The 19585-nt window shown below is 51.1% G+C and overlaps 2 protein-coding genes across 10 annotated transcripts in view; one reads left to right on the plus strand and one right to left on the minus strand.

The window, feature by feature from the left end:
* The first annotated feature begins 2 nt into the window (after window positions 1-2).
* Window positions 3-1971, plus strand: C36H16orf90 (chromosome 36 C16orf90 homolog). The gene is made up of 3 exons (XM_090324875.1): window positions 3-168; window positions 814-1167; window positions 1655-1971. The coding sequence occupies exons 1-3, from the start codon at window positions 123-125 to the stop codon at window positions 1810-1812; spliced, it is 558 nt and encodes a 185-aa protein (XP_090181001.1). The 5' UTR covers window positions 3-122; the 3' UTR covers window positions 1813-1971.
* A 4174-nt stretch (window positions 1972-6145) lies between these two features.
* Window positions 6146-19585, minus strand: part of Naa60 (N-alpha-acetyltransferase 60, NatF catalytic subunit) — a 34711-nt gene continuing 21271 nt past the window's right edge. For 4 of the 9 annotated variants that reach the window (XM_090325042.1, XM_090325041.1, XM_090325040.1 and 1 more), the window contains 6 exons: window positions 17910-18040; window positions 10009-10124; window positions 8254-8383; window positions 8016-8112; window positions 7199-7433; window positions 6146-6400 (listed from right to left, as the gene is read on the minus strand). In XM_090325042.1, coding sequence (XP_090181168.1) covers window positions 6244-6400; window positions 7199-7433; window positions 8016-8112; window positions 8254-8383; window positions 10009-10118 — 729 coding nt within the window. In that variant the 5' untranslated portion in view covers window positions 10119-10124; window positions 17910-18040 and the 3' untranslated portion in view covers window positions 6146-6243. Of the gene's footprint in view, window positions 6401-7198; window positions 7434-8015; window positions 8113-8253; window positions 8384-10008; window positions 10125-11342; window positions 11411-17909; window positions 18041-19585 lie in introns of those variants that run through there. The other 5 variants (XM_090325044.1, XM_090325047.1, XM_090325043.1 and 2 more) reach the window with 2 other exon arrangements.

The raw sequence follows: 19585 nt of genomic DNA on the forward strand, positions 1-19585 counted from the left end.
ACTGTGAGGTCATAAGAGTCTGTTGCCATGGGAGACCTGCAGCCCCATCCCCTAGGCAGGGGAGAGCAGAGACCTACTGCATATGAGGCCTGGCCATTCCTGCCCTACCATACTGGCCCTCCATGGATGCCTTGGTCTGTGCGTTCTCTGAGCTGCGCATAAGAGAAGGTGCCAAGATGTGGGGAGGAGAGGCAACAGAGATGCCCTCTTGTCCTAACCTGGGCCGAGAGCCACTGGGATGGCTTCAGGGAATTGTCTCTGACTCATGCATATATGGACCTTGAGGTGGCCACTGTCTTTTGTACCAATAGTGATTTCTTTTTTGGCAGTCATGAGGCTTGAACTCGGGGCCTGAGTGCTGTCCCTGAGCTCTTTTGCTGAAGGCTACCCCTCTACCATTTTGGTTTTCGAGTGAGAAGAGTCTCACCGGGACTTCAAACTGGTCCTCAGACCCCAGCCTCTTGAGGAGGATTATAGGTGTGAGCCCCTGGCACCCAACCACTGTGAAACTGATATGTGGACCAAAATGCCCTTCCTAGGATAGAAGTGGCACAAAGCGGTCAAAGTCCGGAGAGGAATCTCGGGACCAAGGTTCTAGGTTTTTTTTAATACCTGACTGCTAATTGGAAAAAAAGGAAACAAAGGAAGGGATGGGGTAAAGATAGGAAACGGAGCTCATTTGGTAGACAAGCCAAGGCAAGAGGCTAGGGATACAGCCCATCACATGAGCTGGTCTTGAAGGCAGTAGCAGCGTTTTACTCTCATGAATGTTGGGTTGACTGGCCATCACCCTCCTGGCTCTCTCCCCTACAGATGCAGTCAGCTGGGTCCGAGGACGTCCCTGCCACCCAGACACGCCATCCAACATCTACGAGGGAGGCCTGGGGTCCCAGCAGCAGCAGTGCCCCAATCCCCAGGGAAGCAAGCCCAAGAACTTCCGGCTGCGTCACCTCCGAAGCCTGGCTTTTTACCTGCCAGGCCACATGCAGTCAGCAGGCCAGTGTGAGAGCCACTGGCTGGGCCGGATCATGGCTGGGGGTAGCCTGTCCCGGCCTGAAGGCTCAGCCTGGCCCCTGGACCTGTCCCAGGGAACTCTGGGTCCAGGTAACAGTCACCACTCAGCCCTTCTGGAAGCCCAAAAGCCCAGGGACAGCCTGGGAATTAAAGGTGAGCGCTATTGAGGCAGGGCTGGAAACGAGGGGAAGACCCCAGGGCACTTTCTAAATGGACTTTTCCCCCATTCCAAGACTCCCATCAGGAATACGGAAAGGACAGTGTCTAGGATACTTCCAAGATGGGAAGTCACGTCCTAGAAACCAAGACTGCCAAGAGCCTAGCCCTGTCCCTGAGCCACTGTGGGGTTGACACCACGGATGTGTTCTCATCAAACTCCCACAGCGTGGTGGGCCACCGCTGGGGTTAAAGCAAGCATAAGGAAGGCTCTGGGATGGAGGACTCTGGGCAACTCCCTGGCTGTCAGTTTCCCATTCGTAAAATTGGGGCTCTGGCTAGAGGGGGGTCCCTACAGCTTGAATCATTCACCTTCCTCTCCAACCTTCTCTCGTTTTGAAGGACCCTAGGATAGGCCACCAGCTTCCTATGTAGTCTCCCTTTGGGTTCCTCTGAGTGACTCTTCTGTTTTCTCTTTCCTCAGCTTCCAGTGCCAACATGGACCCAGCCAAGGGTGCCCCTTCCCAACTCACTCCCCCCGAGGGCTTGGGGCTTAGGCCCAAGAGATCCTGGAGGGCCTTGGAGGAGTCCATGTGTCCGCTGTGCAAGAGAACCCGCTCTGGGGTGCTTGATAGGCCATAGGGATCCGGAGTGCTGAGGACAGAGGGAAAGTATGGCAGAAGAGCAGGAAGAGGCAGGCCCCAGAGAAAGGCTCGGCTCCAACAGCAGCCCTCCCTAGGAAGATGACCCCCCATAGCTGCCCAGAACTGGATCTGGGCCAGACTCAGGAAGGTGGGGGGGGGGAGGGAGAGGGAGAGAGAGCGGGGCAGAGAGAGAGAGAGAGAGAGAGAGAGAGAGAGAGAGAGAGAGAGAGAGAGAGAGAGAGAGAGAAGAAATCCCATGGGAGGGGTCTAAGAAATGGAAGCATGGCCATGCCCTCACAGCCAGACCAAACTCCAGCCAGCCACTTGCACCTGAGAGGTGGGGAGGAGAATCTGGTTCCTGAGAGGCTGGGAAGTCCTCAGGTCTAATCTCAGTAAAAACCAAGGCCTGCACCTTCTCGCCATCCATCTGTTATCAACTGGAAAAATACCCCAGCTGTTTAGCTGGGAGTGGGGCACATAAGCATGCGCACGCGCACACTCCATGGCATCTTGATCTTAATGGGTCTGTCCTGTGCCCTGCCAAATGGCAGTAGCCTGGAGGTGCTAGTAGACCCTCAACCCACCGTGTCTCCACACACTCGCTGGGGCTCAGAACCCCTACTCGATGCCACCAATAATTCAGTGGGTGGCCGGACTCTAGGCCTGCCTCTGTGGCCCTGGCTGCTACTCTGGTTCAGGGTACAGGTGAACGTGGCTCCCACTCAGGCTACATGTGGTATGGAGGGCTTCTCTCCCCTAAACCATTTCCACCACAGAGCATTTCCTAGGTTGGCAAGGATACCAGGTGCTGCAGAGTTCAGTCCCAGGGTCTTGACACTTAGGATGCAGCTCAAGGAAGAACCCATGAGCTGGGGACATTCCACCCATCCCAGGGCGACCAGGCCTGGAATAGGAAGGCGGGGATGTGGCCGCCCAGCAGTCTGCATGCTTGCTCCCACCGGGGGACAGGCAGCTGTTCCCCTGGTCCACACCCATGCTTCTGGGAGCTGGAGGGCTGTCACCTGAGGTAGAGATCAGCGAGGCTGCCGAGGAAATGGCACTGAGGGGAGGGGGGCAGGCTTCTGCCAAGTGGCTCAAGTGCAGTGCTGTCAAAAGCTATCAAGAGATTCCCGGCACTGACAGGGAGCTGACCTCACCTCAGAACACTGCACAGGAGCACGATGGGATCCAGAATGCAAACCTTGGGACACCAAGACTATGTTCATCCCCTGGCCTTCCGGTGTCCCGTGTTCTGGCCCTCTCCCCATAAATGCGGCACAAGTGAAGAGGGCTATGTCTGAGTCACAGACCTGGAAGACTCCAGCATGTGCTCTAAGATAAAGTTGGTGCCCACATTATAAGTCAACTCTCCTGACACTGCCCAACAGCAGTCCCCAGCAGCTGGCTTCGCTGGGGCCCTGCCACAGAACGCGGGCCAGCTCTCCCCGAGGATTCCTGTTCTGACTGGTTCATGGCCGTGGAGTAGGCTGCAGGAATCATTTGTAGCCTGGTCAGGCTCCTACCCTTGTATAAGACATTTGCTGCAGAAAAGTGGCTCTTAACCGGCTTCTATACAGCTCCCACTTAGAGAAGCTTAAGAGCCAATACCACAGAGTGCAGGGTTGATGTGCAGGGAAGGGGTGCCACCGTGGTGGGCCCTCAACAAGCACCCACAGAAACCACTGCCAGTAATTTTAGAAGCAGGTTGGGACCAGGAGTTTGGCCTGGTGGCAGAGTGCTTGTCTAGCATGCACGAAGACCCGGGTTTGATTCCTTGGTACCCCCCCTCCCACTCTCCGAATGTGAGGATCTTTGTATGGGCTGTTGGGCTGTATGGGCTGGGGTGGCATATGCAGGGCCCAGGGGCACCAGTCCTCCCAGCATGGAGATGCATGTGCTGGGGCACAGCTGCTCTTCCAGGTTGGCCGGAAGCACTGGAGTGGTGCCGTGACTGTCCTGATTCTCTGGAGGACACATTTCCTTTCACATGGTGGGACAGAAGTGTCTGCTGGCCCTGTTTTGCAATCTGGAGTGCACTGGGGGGGGGGGGGGGCAGCAAATGCCATAAGGATTAAGGATGCACTGCAGCCTTCACAGAAGGCAGTGGCTGAGACCTGGGAGCAGGGGTTTTTGGGGTTTTTTTTTTGGTGGGAGGGGGCAGCTATAGGGTTCCCCCATGGGACCAGGCCTCAGCTCAAAGTCAAGAATCAGGAGTTCATCAAAGGACCCCTGGGTTTTAAGAAACAGGCTAGCCTGGTACTAGAAGCCTCCCCCAGACTTCCATTCCTCTGCAGCACTAATTGCACAACAGTCACCCACCTGGCCAGACTGACCTTAAAACAAGCAGTGACCAAACAGCTTGCCACCCTCAGCCACGGGCCCGGCCACTGGCAGGGCCCACATGTTGTGGCAATGGGGAGCTAGAGGCAGGACGTGACCAGCTCCGGTCTGTTTATTTGTAATGAGACGAAATACTACAATCTGCTCAACACTGGGCTGGGTGCTGCAGTAGTGGATCTGGGGCAGGAACGAGGGAAAGCAGGGCAGGGCCTCTGAGCTAGATGGTGATGGCCAAGGAGGAACCTTCTGGAAGATTCTTCCCTGACCACAGAGTAGAAATGAAAATCACATGATCACTGTTGATTTAAAGAGGACAGGGGGCTGTGGCCTTGACCCACAGCCCACACCGGGCCAGCGCTTGTCTGCCTTATGAGGGGCCTTACCCTCTGTGAGGCCAGACAGAGGCCTGCGCTGGCTTCAGCTCCCTGGAAGCCATGAGCCAGGAGACGTTGGGGAGGGAAACAGTCAGTCATCGAGTCCCCACTTGGCCAGCTGCTCCTCCTCCTTCCTCCTCAGGCCATGAGGACCCTCTGCAATGGCTCCAGGTCCACTGTGGCGTGCTGGGCAGGACTGGCAGCAAGCGGCTTGGTGTACAATGGTGGGATGTTCAAGTGCTGGAAGCATGACTCACCCGCCTGCCCTGGGCCCAGCAGCTCTCAGCAATGGGCGTGCCTGATATGGAGCTCAGCCTCCTCCTCCCACCTGACCTGGCCAGGCCTCAGAGCTTTCGCTCAGGGAAGGGCAGCCAGAAGACCCTGGCAGCCTTGTGAACCCTGATCAGCCCAGCTCCCAGCACAGGCCAGCTGCACAGAGCACACCATGCTTCGAGAAGCAGGCTGACCCCTCCTGGCCACGAGAAGCATGCTGTAGCGGGCCCCTGGGAAGCAGAGCGCCGCCCCAGGGTCTGACCACCTGTGCCAGGCCCCGAGCTCTGGAGCTCCACGCTCTCATGAAGAGCCAGTTCCACTCTGCCCACCCCTCGCCATCCTCTCGTGGAGGAGCAGGGGTTTCTCCCACCCTGCAGACTTCTTTGGCTGGTCTTGGGCAAAGGCCTGGCATTCCTTTTACTGTACCCACTATTTCTGCAGCTTCTGTATCTTCAGAGTTAAGGGTGGCTGCAGCACTTGTCTCTCCTGCACAGCACAAAGGTCACACGGCTTTACAGGAAGGATGGGAGAGGCGTGGAGAGGCACTCCTCCCCTAGTGACTCCAGCCACATCTGCTGGGCGATGGGGAGGATGCGTGTGGAGGCAGGGTCAGCGCACTGCAGGGAAGAGATGTTTCCAGAAGCAGGAAGGAGCTGGGGAGCCTGTGGGGAAGACAGCATGGCAGGATGAGGGCACCACGGTTACTCAACCACCCTACCACCTGACCTGGTCTATGAACTGCAGCTGGGCCAGGGCACCCCAAAGCCCTTCTCAGGGGCCAGTCCTGCCAGGAGTGGTGCGGCTGAAGTTCTGGCACACATGAGTATGCAACCCAGGGGGCCGGCCATATGAGCACAGCCCAAGCCACCAACTCTCCTGCAAGGCATGTGGGGATGGACCCCGGAGAACCAGCTCACCGACAACGGCACCAGGGCAACCACTGGACCTCTGAGAATGCCCCGTGGAGCAGCACTGCGGCAGTGGGCGCTACAAAAGAGGTGTGCAGACAATTGTGGGGGCAGACCCAAGAGAGATCGTGGGCATTCCTGCATGGGGAAGCTGCAGTCAGGAGACATGGACAGAAAAGATTTGACCCTATTTGTACATTATCTAGTAAAATAAAAAATGAAGATGGGAGTTCTAATCATAGGCTTGAAATATCTTTCCTCCACTCTCCTTTGCAAAGCCTTCAGGCTGGCAGGGAAGTGCTCACGATCACTAGGGGATTCTGTGCTGCTGGAGGGACCAGGGTCACTGAACCCTGATGTTTGTACCTACCTGAGGGAGACAAGACCCATGCTCTGCTCCTTAGCCCACATAGCACCTGCAGCTGGGGCAGGCCAACAGACAGGCAGGTGGCTGCCAGATCCTTGCAGAAGACAGCAGAGGTCGGACAGGCAGGAAGGCGGTCTCCACACGGCGTAGAGGCTGCCAGGCTGGCATCACATAGTACGGCTATACTCAATACCTCCCTTGGTAGAGATTCCAGACCACGGCAGGAAGCTACAGAGCAGACTGTGAGCCTGGCGGTAGATTCTGTGTGGGATGGAGCAGGGGCTCAGGTTGGCTAGCGCTGAGCCCAGGTGATGGATGTAGTCCGTGAGCACCGTGTCAAGGAAGATGCAGAGGCCTGAGTGGTAGAGGGCTTGCTTGGGCCCGTGCTCAGATGCATGGCCCTGTACACAAAATGGCTCTAAGGGCCTGCTAAACTCCACAGAGCTCTGGAAAGCCACATTGCATGAGCCCCCAATTTGGAAACCAATGGTGGAACCCAAGAACAGTAACAATCTGCAGCTCCAGGAGAAGCAAGTGTGCCTGGCTCTCCCTCAGCCTCTCAACCCTCAGCACACCCTTCCATCAGAGCGGACTTACCTATGTGCTAGGAGACCCATAGATCTTGGGGCCACTTCTGTTTCCTGTTTAATCCTTTGGAATGAATGAATCTGAGACTCATTCACTTGAAAACACACATGCAAGCAGGTGGTATATGATCGTCTGCGTGAAACCCTGCGTCTAGCCACCTAGTCTCTCACCTACCTCAGTGGTTAGCTTTCTCCCTGTCTGTACAGGGCAGGGTCTCGAGTCTGCCGTGTGTACTGCTGACCTCCAGCACACACTGTTACACGATACTCCATCCTACTGGTTCAGTAGGGCCAAGAGGGTTAAAGCCCATCCTTCCTGCTGGGCTGAGGCTGGAGAAAGCACCTGCTTTCCTAACCACACCCCTCCCATGCCTCCCCCCATCCACAGGACCAGGGGTGGGAGCCGCAGCGCCTCTGCCAGCCAGGCGACGGATCATCGTCTGCACGTGGCCTTTGCCTCAGCTCACTCGCTGGCTCTGTCAGCCCTGGGCCAGGGAGCCAAGACCTCCTGACCACTCCCACAAGTGAAGGATATAGGATGGTCCAGGGAGGGTGGCCACCGTTAATGTACAGGACGTAGGTGAAGCCATCTTTGAGAACCCCACGGATGGAGTAGTAATAGGGCAAGTAGTGATGCTGCCTAAAGTCTCTGTTTTCATAGAAGTTAATGGCGGTGTTGTTGGTGGTGAGGACGTGCAGGTAGATGGCTTTGCAGTGGTCCTGGGCTGTGGTGGATATGTGGTCCTTTAAACTTTCAAGTAAAAGGGACCCTAGGGAGAAGTACAGGACACAGAGTTAGGAGGATGCTGTGAGCTTTGGGGGGAGTTTAGGTCACTTGATGGGCACTTCCTATTGCTAAAGCCCCTAAAAGGTCAAGACCACATGGAGCTGGCGGGCTGCAGAACACTGTGGGCCGTGGATGTGGCGTGGCAATGCCCTCAGTGGACACTCGTCTTTCAGCAGCAGTGTAAACTGCAGCCTAGGGACAGTAGGTGAGCCTGGGTTCAGGGATAGGGAACTGGAGGACAAGGCATCAGATGAGCACTAATGAGGCTTATGCTTGTTTTCTACTGTGAATGCAGAACAGCTCGTCCACACACACAAGTGAATGTGTGGCAAGAGGGAGGGTAAGAGGGACCTGCTCCCTTATGAGGCTCTTCGGGGAGCTGCTGCTGCTGCTGCCGTCTGTAGCCAATTTGGAAAGGAGGCTACCGTGGAAAGGTCTAGGGCAGCATGTGGGAATGTGTTGGGAGAAGGGCGCGGGGGGCAGCGGGGGTGATTAGGGGTCCTTTAGGGGCTGAGTGACTGGTGAGGGGCTGGGGAATGCCCAGACCAGGAACTTGCCCCCTTACCTATGCCATGCTTTCTGAATTCTTTCACGACTCCCAGACTTAAAATGTAGGCGACCTGTGTGTCAACAGAGAAGCTGGAAGCTAGAATATCCCCGTCCTAAAGAGAAAGAGAGTGGGGAAGCGCTTGGGACCTGCAGGCTCCGAAGACCCCGGTCCTGGAATGCACAGCACAGCTCCTTTGCAAACCCACCCCCCCCTCAGGTGCCATGGCGTCCATGTCAGCACAGCACAGACAAACCTCTTTATGTATTTTGGTCCTGCTCTTGATTTCAGCTACTATCATTCCCACAATGGCACCTCTGTAGGTTGCAGCAAGGGAGAAGAACTTCTTGTTGGATGTGATGTCACGATACCATGAGTCTGGGTACCTGGGGAGAGAGTCGCGGGGGCCAGGCTGCTCGCCTACCTCTCAGTCTCTACTTGCCTGCCACTGCAGTTTTCTCAAAGCAACCTTTCCAGATATGAATGGGATCCCCGCCTGTACTGGGGCTTGAACTCAGGGCCTGGGCACTGTCCCTCAGCTTCTATTTCTCAAGGCTGGCGCTCTACCACTTGAGCCACAGCACCACTTCTGGCCTTTTCTGTTTAGGTGGTACTGAAGAATCCAACCCAGGACCTCATGTACGCTAGGCAAGCACTCTACTACTAAGCCACACTACCAGCCCCAGAATGGGAATATATGATGCCAAAATGTCTCCATCAGGCCTGAGGTATGAGAAGGCAAAACTAACTCCAACCAAATTGTCTCCACAGAGGGCAGCACATGGCAGCCTGCACCGTGGCTGGGTGAGCTGAGACTTGAGGACTCTGAGTAACCTCCCAACACTCGGGTAACTTCCTGAAAGACTTCTATGAGACTCGTGGGTGGACAGGGACAGGGAGATGAGCTCAAGAGCAATGTGTTCAAGAGAGGCCTGCTAGGGCTGTTCTCTAAGAACAAGGAAGGTCATGACCTAGCAGGTTAGACTGCATGGCTTTCTTCAGGGAGCAGAGGAGGGGACAGCAGAGGGCACTGAGCACCTGCTGCCTCTCGGTCGGCAGGTGGTGCCGCCACCTCCTGGCTCGGTGCGAGAGCTAGGGGGAGTGAAGGGTCACTGCGGGAAACTGCGACCGCAGGGCCGGGAGGTGAGCGGGACACATGTTCATTTCCCTGAGCTGTTTCCAGCAGTGGAGGTGCGAGCTTGAATTCTTCTTCCTCTCCCCTCGCTTTTTGGTTGGTCGTTGGGCTTGAACTCTGGGTCTGGGTGTTGTCCCTGAGCTCTTCAGCTCCAGGCTACTGCCCTACCCCTTGAGCCTCAGCGCCACCTCCACTCTTCTAGTGACTAACTGGAGGTAAGAGTCTCTTGTTCTTTAGTGCCAGGCTGGCTTTGCACCGGGGTCCTCAGATTTCAGCCTCCTGGGTAGCTAGGATCACAGGTGTGAGCCACCGCCAGGCTATTATTCTTTTCTGTGATACTGGGGTTTAAATTCAGGACCCCAGGCTTGTTTGCCTGGTGTTCTACTACTGCAGCCCTGCCTCCAGCCTGGCTTTCTGTTGGTTAATTTTGGAGATGCAGACTCATGGACTTTCTATTGGACTGGCTTCCTCCAGATCTTAGCCTTGAGTAGCCTGGCTTATAGGTATGAGCCCCTGGCACTTGGGCTGCATTGGTTTTTAAAGCTACCTGCTAGTCCTCATTCTAAGAAGGCTGACAACTTACATTAGACATGCACAAGATACACAGCTGCTTCAGAATTTCTGGATATATATACAAAGCTCAGGGCGATGCTGTGCAAAACTCTGAAGAACTATAGTTTCTCAGTAGGTCTCTTTTAGGGAGTTTCACATGAGGATGAGGAAACAGGTAGGCTATAAAGATGCCAGAGCAACAGAGCCTTGGAGTCTACTCTGGCCTCTGCATCATGGCCTCTTCCAGCTTCCTCAAGGGAAGATCTGTGTCTTCTCCCTCCCTCCTCCCTCCCCTGCTACCAAGGCCCTGGTGCAATCACTTACTCAATAGGGAACCAGTCACCACACAGGTGCTTCACAGTGTCTATGTCATCGTGGCAGAGGAGGCGCAGGCTGACCTCGCTGAGGGCACTGGATGGCACCACCTCTGTCATTCACACCTGCAGGGAGAAGAAGCAGTGACATCCTCCTCTATACACTGACCTAGGAAACAGACAGGGCAGACCAGTGGCCAGGGCCCCCGGTGAGGGAATGAATGCTCCAGGGGTTAGTCATCCCCACTCTTTGGTGAGGATGGGAAAGGGCATGAGACCTGCCTCTCTCCTCCGTTCTTCTCTCTGGCTTGTACCAGTCTCTTCACTGTAGTTCTTCCACCTGACCTCTGACCTCCCCCCAGACCTGGTCTGATGCCTGCCCAAAGCAGACAGCATGGCTCACCAGTTTCCATGCTCCGTTCTCTTGGAGCAGCGGGGTGGGCTGGGGCTGGTGAGCGGCTAGACGCTGCACACTGGCTTCACTCCAGAGCATGGGTCTTCCTATCTAGCACAGAGACTCTTGAGTGACACCAAGAGCTCAAACGAGGTGACATCAAGTCTTCTAAACCAAGGAAGTACACAGTCCACGCTACTGATTTTTGCCTTTTTTTTTTTTTTTTTTTTGGTGGGTCAGGGGGCTTGAACTCTGGGCCTGGGCATTGTCCCTGTACTCTCCAGTTCAAGGCTACCGCCCTACCCTTTGAACCACAAGCCCACTCCCCATTTTATAGTGATTAATTGGAGATAAAAGACTAATGTCCTTTAGTCATCTTTAAAATCGAGGCTGGCTTACTGTGATCTTCAGATTTCAGCCTTCTAAGTATGTAGGATTACACGCGTGAGCCACCGTACCTGGGTTTTTCCTTATGTTTTTCTCAAAAGAAGGAAGGAAGGAAAAAAAGGAGGATGAAGGGAGGAAAGCTTGAAGAAAGTCAGAAAGAAAGGCCAAGTGCTAGGTTCTGACAAAAGGGGAAACAGCACTTTTTAACCTTTAAGTTGGGAACAGGTAATTAGAGGAAAAAGAGGAAGTATGTGGTTGAAGAAAAGATCTTTCTTACAAAAGAACAACACAACAGTCAATAAAAGCAGACTTTATGGTAGAATCAGGAAGTCATTATTTTGAAAACCACCAAAGGAAATGACTAAGTCCAGCAAGACTCATGAAAGGTGCTAAAGTCCACAGGTGAGGGATACTGAAGGGCAGGCATGAGGTATAGAGACGAAGCAACTCTGTCATCTAGGATTCGGTGATGGCCAAGGAGAAACCAGTTATGCTGACCGGTGAGAAAGTGCATAAGCCCTTAAGGTTCCTGCCCAAGACGCTGGGCCCGAAACCCAACGTACCTTTAGAACCCAGTGCCTGGCTTCAGATTATCCCACCACACAGCAACGACGTAAACCACATCCCACAAACAAGGGCACGTGACATTCTACACCTGATCCTTTCAAAAGCCAGTGCTAGGAAAGATAGAAAAGTAGGTGAAAGAGGATAAGCTAAAGGATCAAAGGTAATGCCTAACCTACAACAGAATAAAATGGTATAGAATTTTGGAGCAACTTAAACACAAGCTGGTGACAGCAGAAGATAGTTTGAAATTGCTACTGACTTTCTTATTTTAAGACAGTCCAGGCTATTTGTCCAGAGATCGGAGGGCCCCAGCTCCAGCATTAAGCCCTTACAACTCAGCACCCAAGGCAAGGGGCCAAGGCAAACGTGCGTGATGTCCTGAGCAGGTTCATTCCTACGTGTAAGGCCTTCTCCGGGCTGCCAGTCGGCAGGGTTCCTGCAGGAACCTAACATTACAGGCAGAACTTCAGAAGACCTATCGGCTGACCTTGCTAGTTCCCCAAGCTCCCACAATGCAGCAGGCTCTGAAGGGGCTCTGCACAGGTGCCCTCCACACAGGTCTGCAGAGCCCAGGGTGTGAACAGCCTCAATACCTGAGGCTGCCGCAGAGGCCGTGGAAGCATTGAGTGCTGAGCCCTGTGGTGGCCTGGGGCAGAGGACTTGCAGTAGAAGTGCTGGGGTGGGGGTGGAGGAGACTTCCTAGGTTCGATGTGGCTGTGGTCATAATGCCTCCCCCAAATATGCATGAACCAACATCATGGAACCTTACACTTAAATGGATGTATTACTTTCATGTATGCATAATTAAAACATTTAAAAAACTCTAGCCAGGCCTAGAGTAGCTCAGTCCTGTCATCCTAGCTACTCAAGGAAGCTGAGATCCGAGGATCACAGTTTAAAGCCAGCCCAGGCAGAAAACTTCCCCATGAAACTCCCATCTCTAATTAACCACTCAAAAAGTACAAGTGGCTCTGTGGCTCAACTGGTAGAGCACACCTAGTACTGAGTACAAAAAGGCTCAAGGGCAGTGCTGTGGCCCCGAGTTCAAAGCCCGGGATCCGCAAACAAACAATACTGAGGCTTGACAGCAAATGGAGAGATTCAAAGCCCGGGATCCGCAAACAAACAATACTGAAGCTTGACAGCAAATGGAGAGATTCACAGTAAGTTTGCACATTCTCCTCCTTTGGACTGGCTTGTCCTGGTTCCACTTTCAGGAAAAACCCTGACTCTACTGAGAAATACTGAGATGTACAATGATGTGCAGATTCTTGCAATCCTATGAAAAGTACTTCCATATTTCCAAATGCTATTTCTTAGAAACTCTAATGAGAAACATCATATTTAACTACAAGGAAAAAATGCAGTGTGGTGCAATACCTCATGGGACCCAACCCATCTGACAGGCAGCAGAGTGGAAGTGAAATACAGAGATCCTGCCCTGCCACCCCTGTGCCATGGCTAGAGGAATGGGTCCCTGGGGTTGTCCAGTTGGTCTCTGGCCTCCCTTTAGAGTAGGAGATCTGTGCTGATGTAGAGGCAGAGATGACCTGTGCCGTGTGCTGGTCTGGCTCTGCATTGTAGGTTGTGAGCTCCTGGCACTCTGCTCCACTGTGCACATTCCTGAACACACGACGCTGTGGGCCCTGCTGTGTTTATCATGCTTGTGATAGAGAACCTGTCCCACATGAAGGAAAATGTGCCAAAAGGAGGCTTGGCTATCTGTGACTTTGTTGCCCTTGTCCTCTTAGCACTGCCAGACCTGAAAAAGCATCCCCTGCATCGTGAGCCTGCAAGCGTGCTGTACCGGGCAGAACACAAAGTTCACTTACATGGTGAAGTCAGGTCTATGCAGGGCGAGTTCCTCCCTTCATGTCCTAGATCTGCAAAGTGGTTGTCTGCCTTCAGAAATAGGCCCTACTTCCTGCAGACCTGGCCTGCAGCCGCCACAGGACCGAAGGAGCTTGCCCTTCTGCAGAGGCTCTGATTCGGTTACTAGAAAGGCCACGCTTAACTTTGAAAACCAACTCGCTCTCTAATGGCCTGAGAGATGCTCTGGCTTCCATGCCGCACAACGACCTGCCCTCTCCATTCACACCCATAGCTCATGCCTGCCAAGGCCAGGCTGACCCGCCAGGGGCCCTCTGCACTGGGCGACACATGCCCCAGGCCCCACTGGAATCTGGCGTTCCAGCACCCTAGGCCCTGAGGGCTCCCCAGTGACTTGCTTCCAGCAGGTCCCACGACTCCCCTTGTCAAGAGGAAGATTACATGAGAGGGACACTTTGACGAGGCCAGCCCCACCCCAGCCAGTCCACATCTCCTTCTTCCCTGATGTATGTCAATCTTCTCTCTGCACAAACTTCCTTCTAATGGGTTGTAAATACACGATATGCGTTCTCTACTCCCCACCCCTGCCCACTTTTCTATTGGTTCAAATTTAGAACCTTGTACTTGCTAAGCAAGCAATCTACTTACTGCACAGGCCACTTAGCCAGCTTACCCATTTTGCACTGGTGATTTTCTTTTTTTGCCAGTCTCTGGGCTTGAGACTTTTCTTTTGAGACTGTCCTTGGACTTTCTCAAGGCTAGAGCTCTACCACTTGAGCCTCAGCACCACTTCCAGCTTTTTTCTATGTATGTGGTACCGAGGAATCAAACCCAGGTCTTCATGTATGCTAGGCAAGCACTTTAACAACTAGACAAAACTCCTGGCCCCTTTTTTACTGGTTTTGAAGCTTCAACTCAGGGCTTAGGCTCTGTCCGTAAGCTGCTTTTGCTCAAATCTAGCACTCTACCTAACTTGACTCACAGATTCACTTCTGCTTTAATTTTATTTTTTATTATTTTTTTTTTTTTTGCCAGTCCTGGGCTTGAGCACTGTCCTTGGACTTTCTCAAGGCTAGAGCTCTACCACTTGAGCCTCAGCACCACTTCTGGCTTTTTTCTATGTTTGTGGTACTGAGGAATGGAACCTGGGTCTTCATGCATGCTAGGCAAGCACTTTAACCACTAGGCCAAACTCCTGGCCCCTGCTTTTATTTTTTTAATTGGTAGTTAACTGGAGTTGTAAAAGTCTTATGACTTGGTTTTGAACAGCCATCCTCAGATCTTAGCCTCCTGAGTGGTGGTCTGAGCTGCCGCCGGCACCGGCACCGGGCCTGCATTGGTGATTTTCCAGAAAGCTGGGATGGTGGTAACACCTCATCTCACCCAATTATTGAGATGAAGTCACAATTTAAAAAAAATTTTTATCCCGGCTGACCTTAACCATGATTTATCAGATCTGCCAACCAAGTAGCCAGGATTACAGGGTTGAGCTACCTTGCCTGGCCTCTTATGTTTCTTTCTTACATAATGTCCACTCGACTGTGCAGCTCCCTGTCTCAGAGCCTTGTCTTCCCTCATTCCATTACAAAACACCACCCTTGGACACTGCAGACTTCTTACCCAAAGCACGAAGTTTAGCACCACCCGTGCAAAGGAACTGACGACCACAGATGCTCAGGAATGTGAGGCTCTGTAGATACAAAGTGTACCAGCTTGAACAACCCAGGAAAAATGGTTTTCCATCTCCTGTTTTATTTTTTGCCAGTCGTGGTGCAGGAACTCAAGAGTCTGAGCACTGTCCTTGGGCTTTCTCAAGACTAGAGCTCTACCATTTGAGCCACAGCATCACTTCCAGCTTTTGTCTATGTATGTGTCACCAAGGAATCTAACCTGGGTCTTTGTGCATGCTAAGCAAGCACTCTACCACTAGACCAAACTCCTGGCCCCCAACCTCCTGCTTTTAAGAGGAAGAGGAAAAGACATTGATGATAAAGGACACTGTCTTGTAAGCCAGTGAGATGAGCTAAGGGATGAAAGTCAAAAGGAACACTATTCCCAGCCCATTTGTGCAAATGAGCAGCTGCCTGTGGGTGAGAGAGAGCCATCTCCACAGCAGCCAGGGCTTCTTCCAGAACTTCAGTGTAGTAGGAAAATGAGTCATTTGTAGAATGACAAACAAACACCCACCTAGTTCTGAACAGCATTCGTAAAAACCCAAGTCTTCATGATCTGAAGGGAGCTCACAGAATGCACACATAATTTATGCTATATCTCTTCAAATACAAATTAATGGTATTGTAAAGACTCTACAACTGGTTAAATGAACTGATGGTTCCAGCAATCAGAATGTGATTAGTAGGGAAGGACTGAGGAGAGCTTCAGGGTTGCTAAAAGTCATATGATGTATCTAAAATAATATACACACTGAAACAAACTCCAAAGACATGGAAACAAAAGGCTTTTTTCTTTTCGTTTTCTTTCTTTCTTTTTTTTTTTGGTTAGTCGTACTCTGGGCCTGGATACTGTCCCTGAGTTCTTCAGCTCAAGGCTAGCACTCTACCACTTGAACCACAGTACCACTTCAAGTTTTCTGGTGGTTAACTGGAGATAAATCTCATGGACTTCTGTGCCTGGGTTGGCTTTGAACTGAGATCCTTAGATCTCAGCCTCCTGAACAGCTGGGGGTACAGGCGTGAGCTACCAGTGCCCAGCTCTGAAACTTTTTTTTTCTTTTTCTTATTGACTCTAAATTATTTACCTTATATATGATATATTCACATGTACATCTGTGAGAGGGTGCGGGGAGGGCATGGAATCTAAGAAAAAAGGGTGAAAAAGGTCAGGACTGGAGTGCATTGATGAAAGTGAACCAAGCAACTTGTGGGCAGAGATGGGAGGGAAGAGAATGAGGAAACAGATAATACTATGAGAAAAGAAATGTACTCACTGCCTGACCTATAGAAAGGCAAGCCCAATATATGCCAATAAATTAGAAAAAGACCAGTAAAGTGAATTAGAAAAAATAAATAAACATTAAAAATAAAAAGTCATATGAACTGCACTTTCGAGCTGAGTGTTTTATATCTCTGACAGAAAAAGTACCAGGTAGATCTGAGATCCAGGTTCAGCCTCAATCTTTCCTTTGAGCCCCAAATTCCCCTTCCATTTTATTTTGGGAATCTAGTCTATCATTAACTTATCAAAATTAATTTATCAGCATTCCTCCTCTGCACCCACCAAACTGGGGGCTTGAGTCACAGCAAAACGAGAAGCAACCCTGGGGTGCAAAGATGCTATCCTGAATCATTACTGATCACAGAAACTTCTGCTATACAGAGGATTTTGGAGCAGATTAGAGGTTAACAGACACAGCTTTTCTGGGCAGGGAATACTCTCATTCCACATGGGGAACACAAGAAAAAAGCCAGAAACATATTCCCTTGTACCTAAGACCCACCAGCTCCAACAGCATAAGAATGTTGACCATCTGCCCGGGTGGTGAGTAGCACAGTTTTCTGCTCACCAACAGGCTGAACTCCTGTCACTCTCAGCGTCCCCATCAGAGCAGTTTGAGACCACACCGCAGGAAGGATCACTCATCTTGCGTCGCCCTGGGTCAGTGTCAGAACTGGACAGCAAGGACAAAGAAGAAGAACACAGACTCCAGGATGCAGCCAATAGAACACAGGAGGCTGGGAGCCAGGCCTCATGGCTATTACATCCAGGAGCTCTCAAGAGGTAAGCTGCTTCCCAGATGAGCAACAAGTACTGGATGAGTTCCCTGGGCATCAGGATCATGCTAGAAGAGGAGTCAGTACTCACAGCGTGGAATGAGAATTCTCAGTACCTGAAGAAAAATTCTCCATCTGCTATGTTATAAAATACAGTTTCGTGCCAGGTGAGGTGGCTCACGCCTGTCATCCTAGCTACTCAGGAGGCTGAGATCTGAGGATCGCAGTTCAAAGCCAGCCCGGGCACTAAAGAACGTGAGACTCTTATCTCCAATTAATCACTAGAAAAACGGGAAGTGGGGAAGTGGCTCCAGGGGTAAGATGGTACCCTTGAGCTGAAGAACTCAGGGACAACGGCTAGGACCAGAGTTCAAGCCCCATGACCAACACACACACACAAAACAAAAACCAGTTTCTTCTAATAACTATTCTCAAGATGGGCTCAAATTTCAACACTGCTGCCCAAAGCATTCTATTTAGAAAGAGAAAACATGAAATGGGAATGCTACTTTGCGGCTATTATTGGTCTTTTGCTTTGGCAGTGGTGAGGTTTGGACTTGGGGTTTTGCACTTAGTGAGTACTCTACTACTTGAGCCGAACCTCCAGTGCTTTTTGCCGTGGACCGTACACTTACGTCCTCTTTGTAGCTTGGACAACAAATATGTCATACTATGCCCGCCTTATTATTGAGATAAAGGATTGCTGATGTTTTGCCAAGGTTGGCTCCCACTTTTTTAATTGGCAGAACTAGGGTTTGATCTCAGGGCCTTGTGCTTACTTAGAAAGCACTCTACCACCTGAGTTATGCCTCCCACCCCATTTGGTTTCTAATAACTATTCTATAAAAATAAAGCTGAAGATTTTTTTAAATTCAGTATGTTAAAGATGACAAAGTATCTTTCTTGGAGCTGGTGAAATGTTCAAGCGGTAGAGGACCTGCTTACTAAGCATGAGGGTTAGAATTCAAATTCCAGTACCATGACAGGAGCTGGGGCTTATACCTGTAATTCTTAGCTACTCAGGGGACGGAGACCTGGAAGATCCTGGTTTGAAGCCAGCCAGGGCAGAAAACTCTTGATTCCTTCTCCAATTATGCTGGACTGAAGGCAGTGCTCAAGTGGTAAACTATCAGCTGTGAGCAAGAAATAGGAAACCTTAAGTTCAACTCCCAGTACACACACTGACACACTGACACACACACACACACAGATAAATACAATCAGGACCACAAAAGAGCATATATGAAATATATATGATTCACATGTATTTATCCAAAACACTTAGTAACATGTTCAATCTTTTATGTTCTAGTTAAATCAAAGGCAACATTTTTTCTTGTGTCCCTAATCCACAACCATCTTCTTTTCACTTCCTGAACTTTAAATCTGTATTTAGTACATTTATTTCTGGCGCCAGGGCCCCAAATGCCAGGCTATTCCTAGGGTGCTGGGTTTGAAAGTCAGTGCTGTCTATTTTAGGGCAAAGTAGGTAGTCAGTTATTTATGATTTAGAGACATTCAACAGTATGTTGACATGGTCCTACTTGTCCTCAACCATCATCTGGGGAGTTGTATGGTCCCTCCTGGCCATGTGGCCACTGCTGAAAGTAAAGAGATGGGATGAGGCCTGAGTGAGAGGAGGTGAGCCTCATTTACCATCACTCTCCCACTGTCTGACCACATCAGCTCAGAGTTGTGGCCATCTTCAAGTGGCTGCCATGCTTCTGCCAGTTCTGCCTGAGGCATTCCAGCTGCAACGATCGGTGTTCCCTGTTGACCAGGAACCCAAACAACTTCTGGAAGAAAGCTCTGGCTCCCCGCTTAGGCCACCTTTCATTCCCAAGATTACACAGAGTCCATAGCGGAATATAAACTCTGTTGGTGAATCAGCAGTGTGCTTATGCAGGCTTCAGACAGACCCTGGGCAGTTCTGCCAGCCAACCTCTATCAGAGGCCTGCTAAAACCAACGTTGCATGGGAAGGAGTTTGACCCTGACTATCAAAGGCCCTTACCATGGCTGAACCAAATTCAACATCTGAACTTAGTCTGAACAAACTCCAGCAGCTGACCTGAAAGCACTGTCCACAGCATACGCAGAACACCTTCAGTGCAAAAGCTCCAAACCAGTCTTGCTTGCCTTCTTGCAAAAGGTTCTGAGGTGTCAAAACCATAAGGGCTTCGTGGTTCCTTCCAGGAAATGACAGAGAGGAACTAGCACTTAAGACATGCCCAGGAGGGAGCTATAATCTTATTCAGGTGGACCTGTTTTCAACAAAAACTAGGGATTCTGGTATCCTTTCAACAAGCAAAGACACGCATTGCTCTGAACTCAGACTTCTTTCATTTGTCATCTCCTTAAGTTTGTTTCCTATGCCTTCAACGCAAAGATTCTGTGTCCACCAGAGGCCATGCTATTTGCTGCACAGTGCATCATGGCAGCGATCGCAACAGACAGTGATCCAACATCACCCTCCCAGGTCTCATTTCAGGGTCATCTCTTATCCCTCAAATCTGACATTCAGGAATTTTTCTCCATTTAGGCCAAAAGTATGCTGTTGCTAAGCAACGTAGACAAGTCACATCTAAAGATACTCTCCACATGATGTAGGTGTGGTTAAACCAAATTATTTCAAGTTACAACTAGGAAAAATTAAAGTTAGAACACACATACTCTAAA

This window comes from Megascapheus bottae, chromosome 36, assembly GCF_031878675.1.
Source record: "Megascapheus bottae isolate mThoBot1 chromosome 36, mThoBot2.hap1, whole genome shotgun sequence".
Lineage (NCBI taxonomy): Eukaryota > Metazoa > Chordata > Mammalia > Rodentia > Geomyidae > Megascapheus > Megascapheus bottae.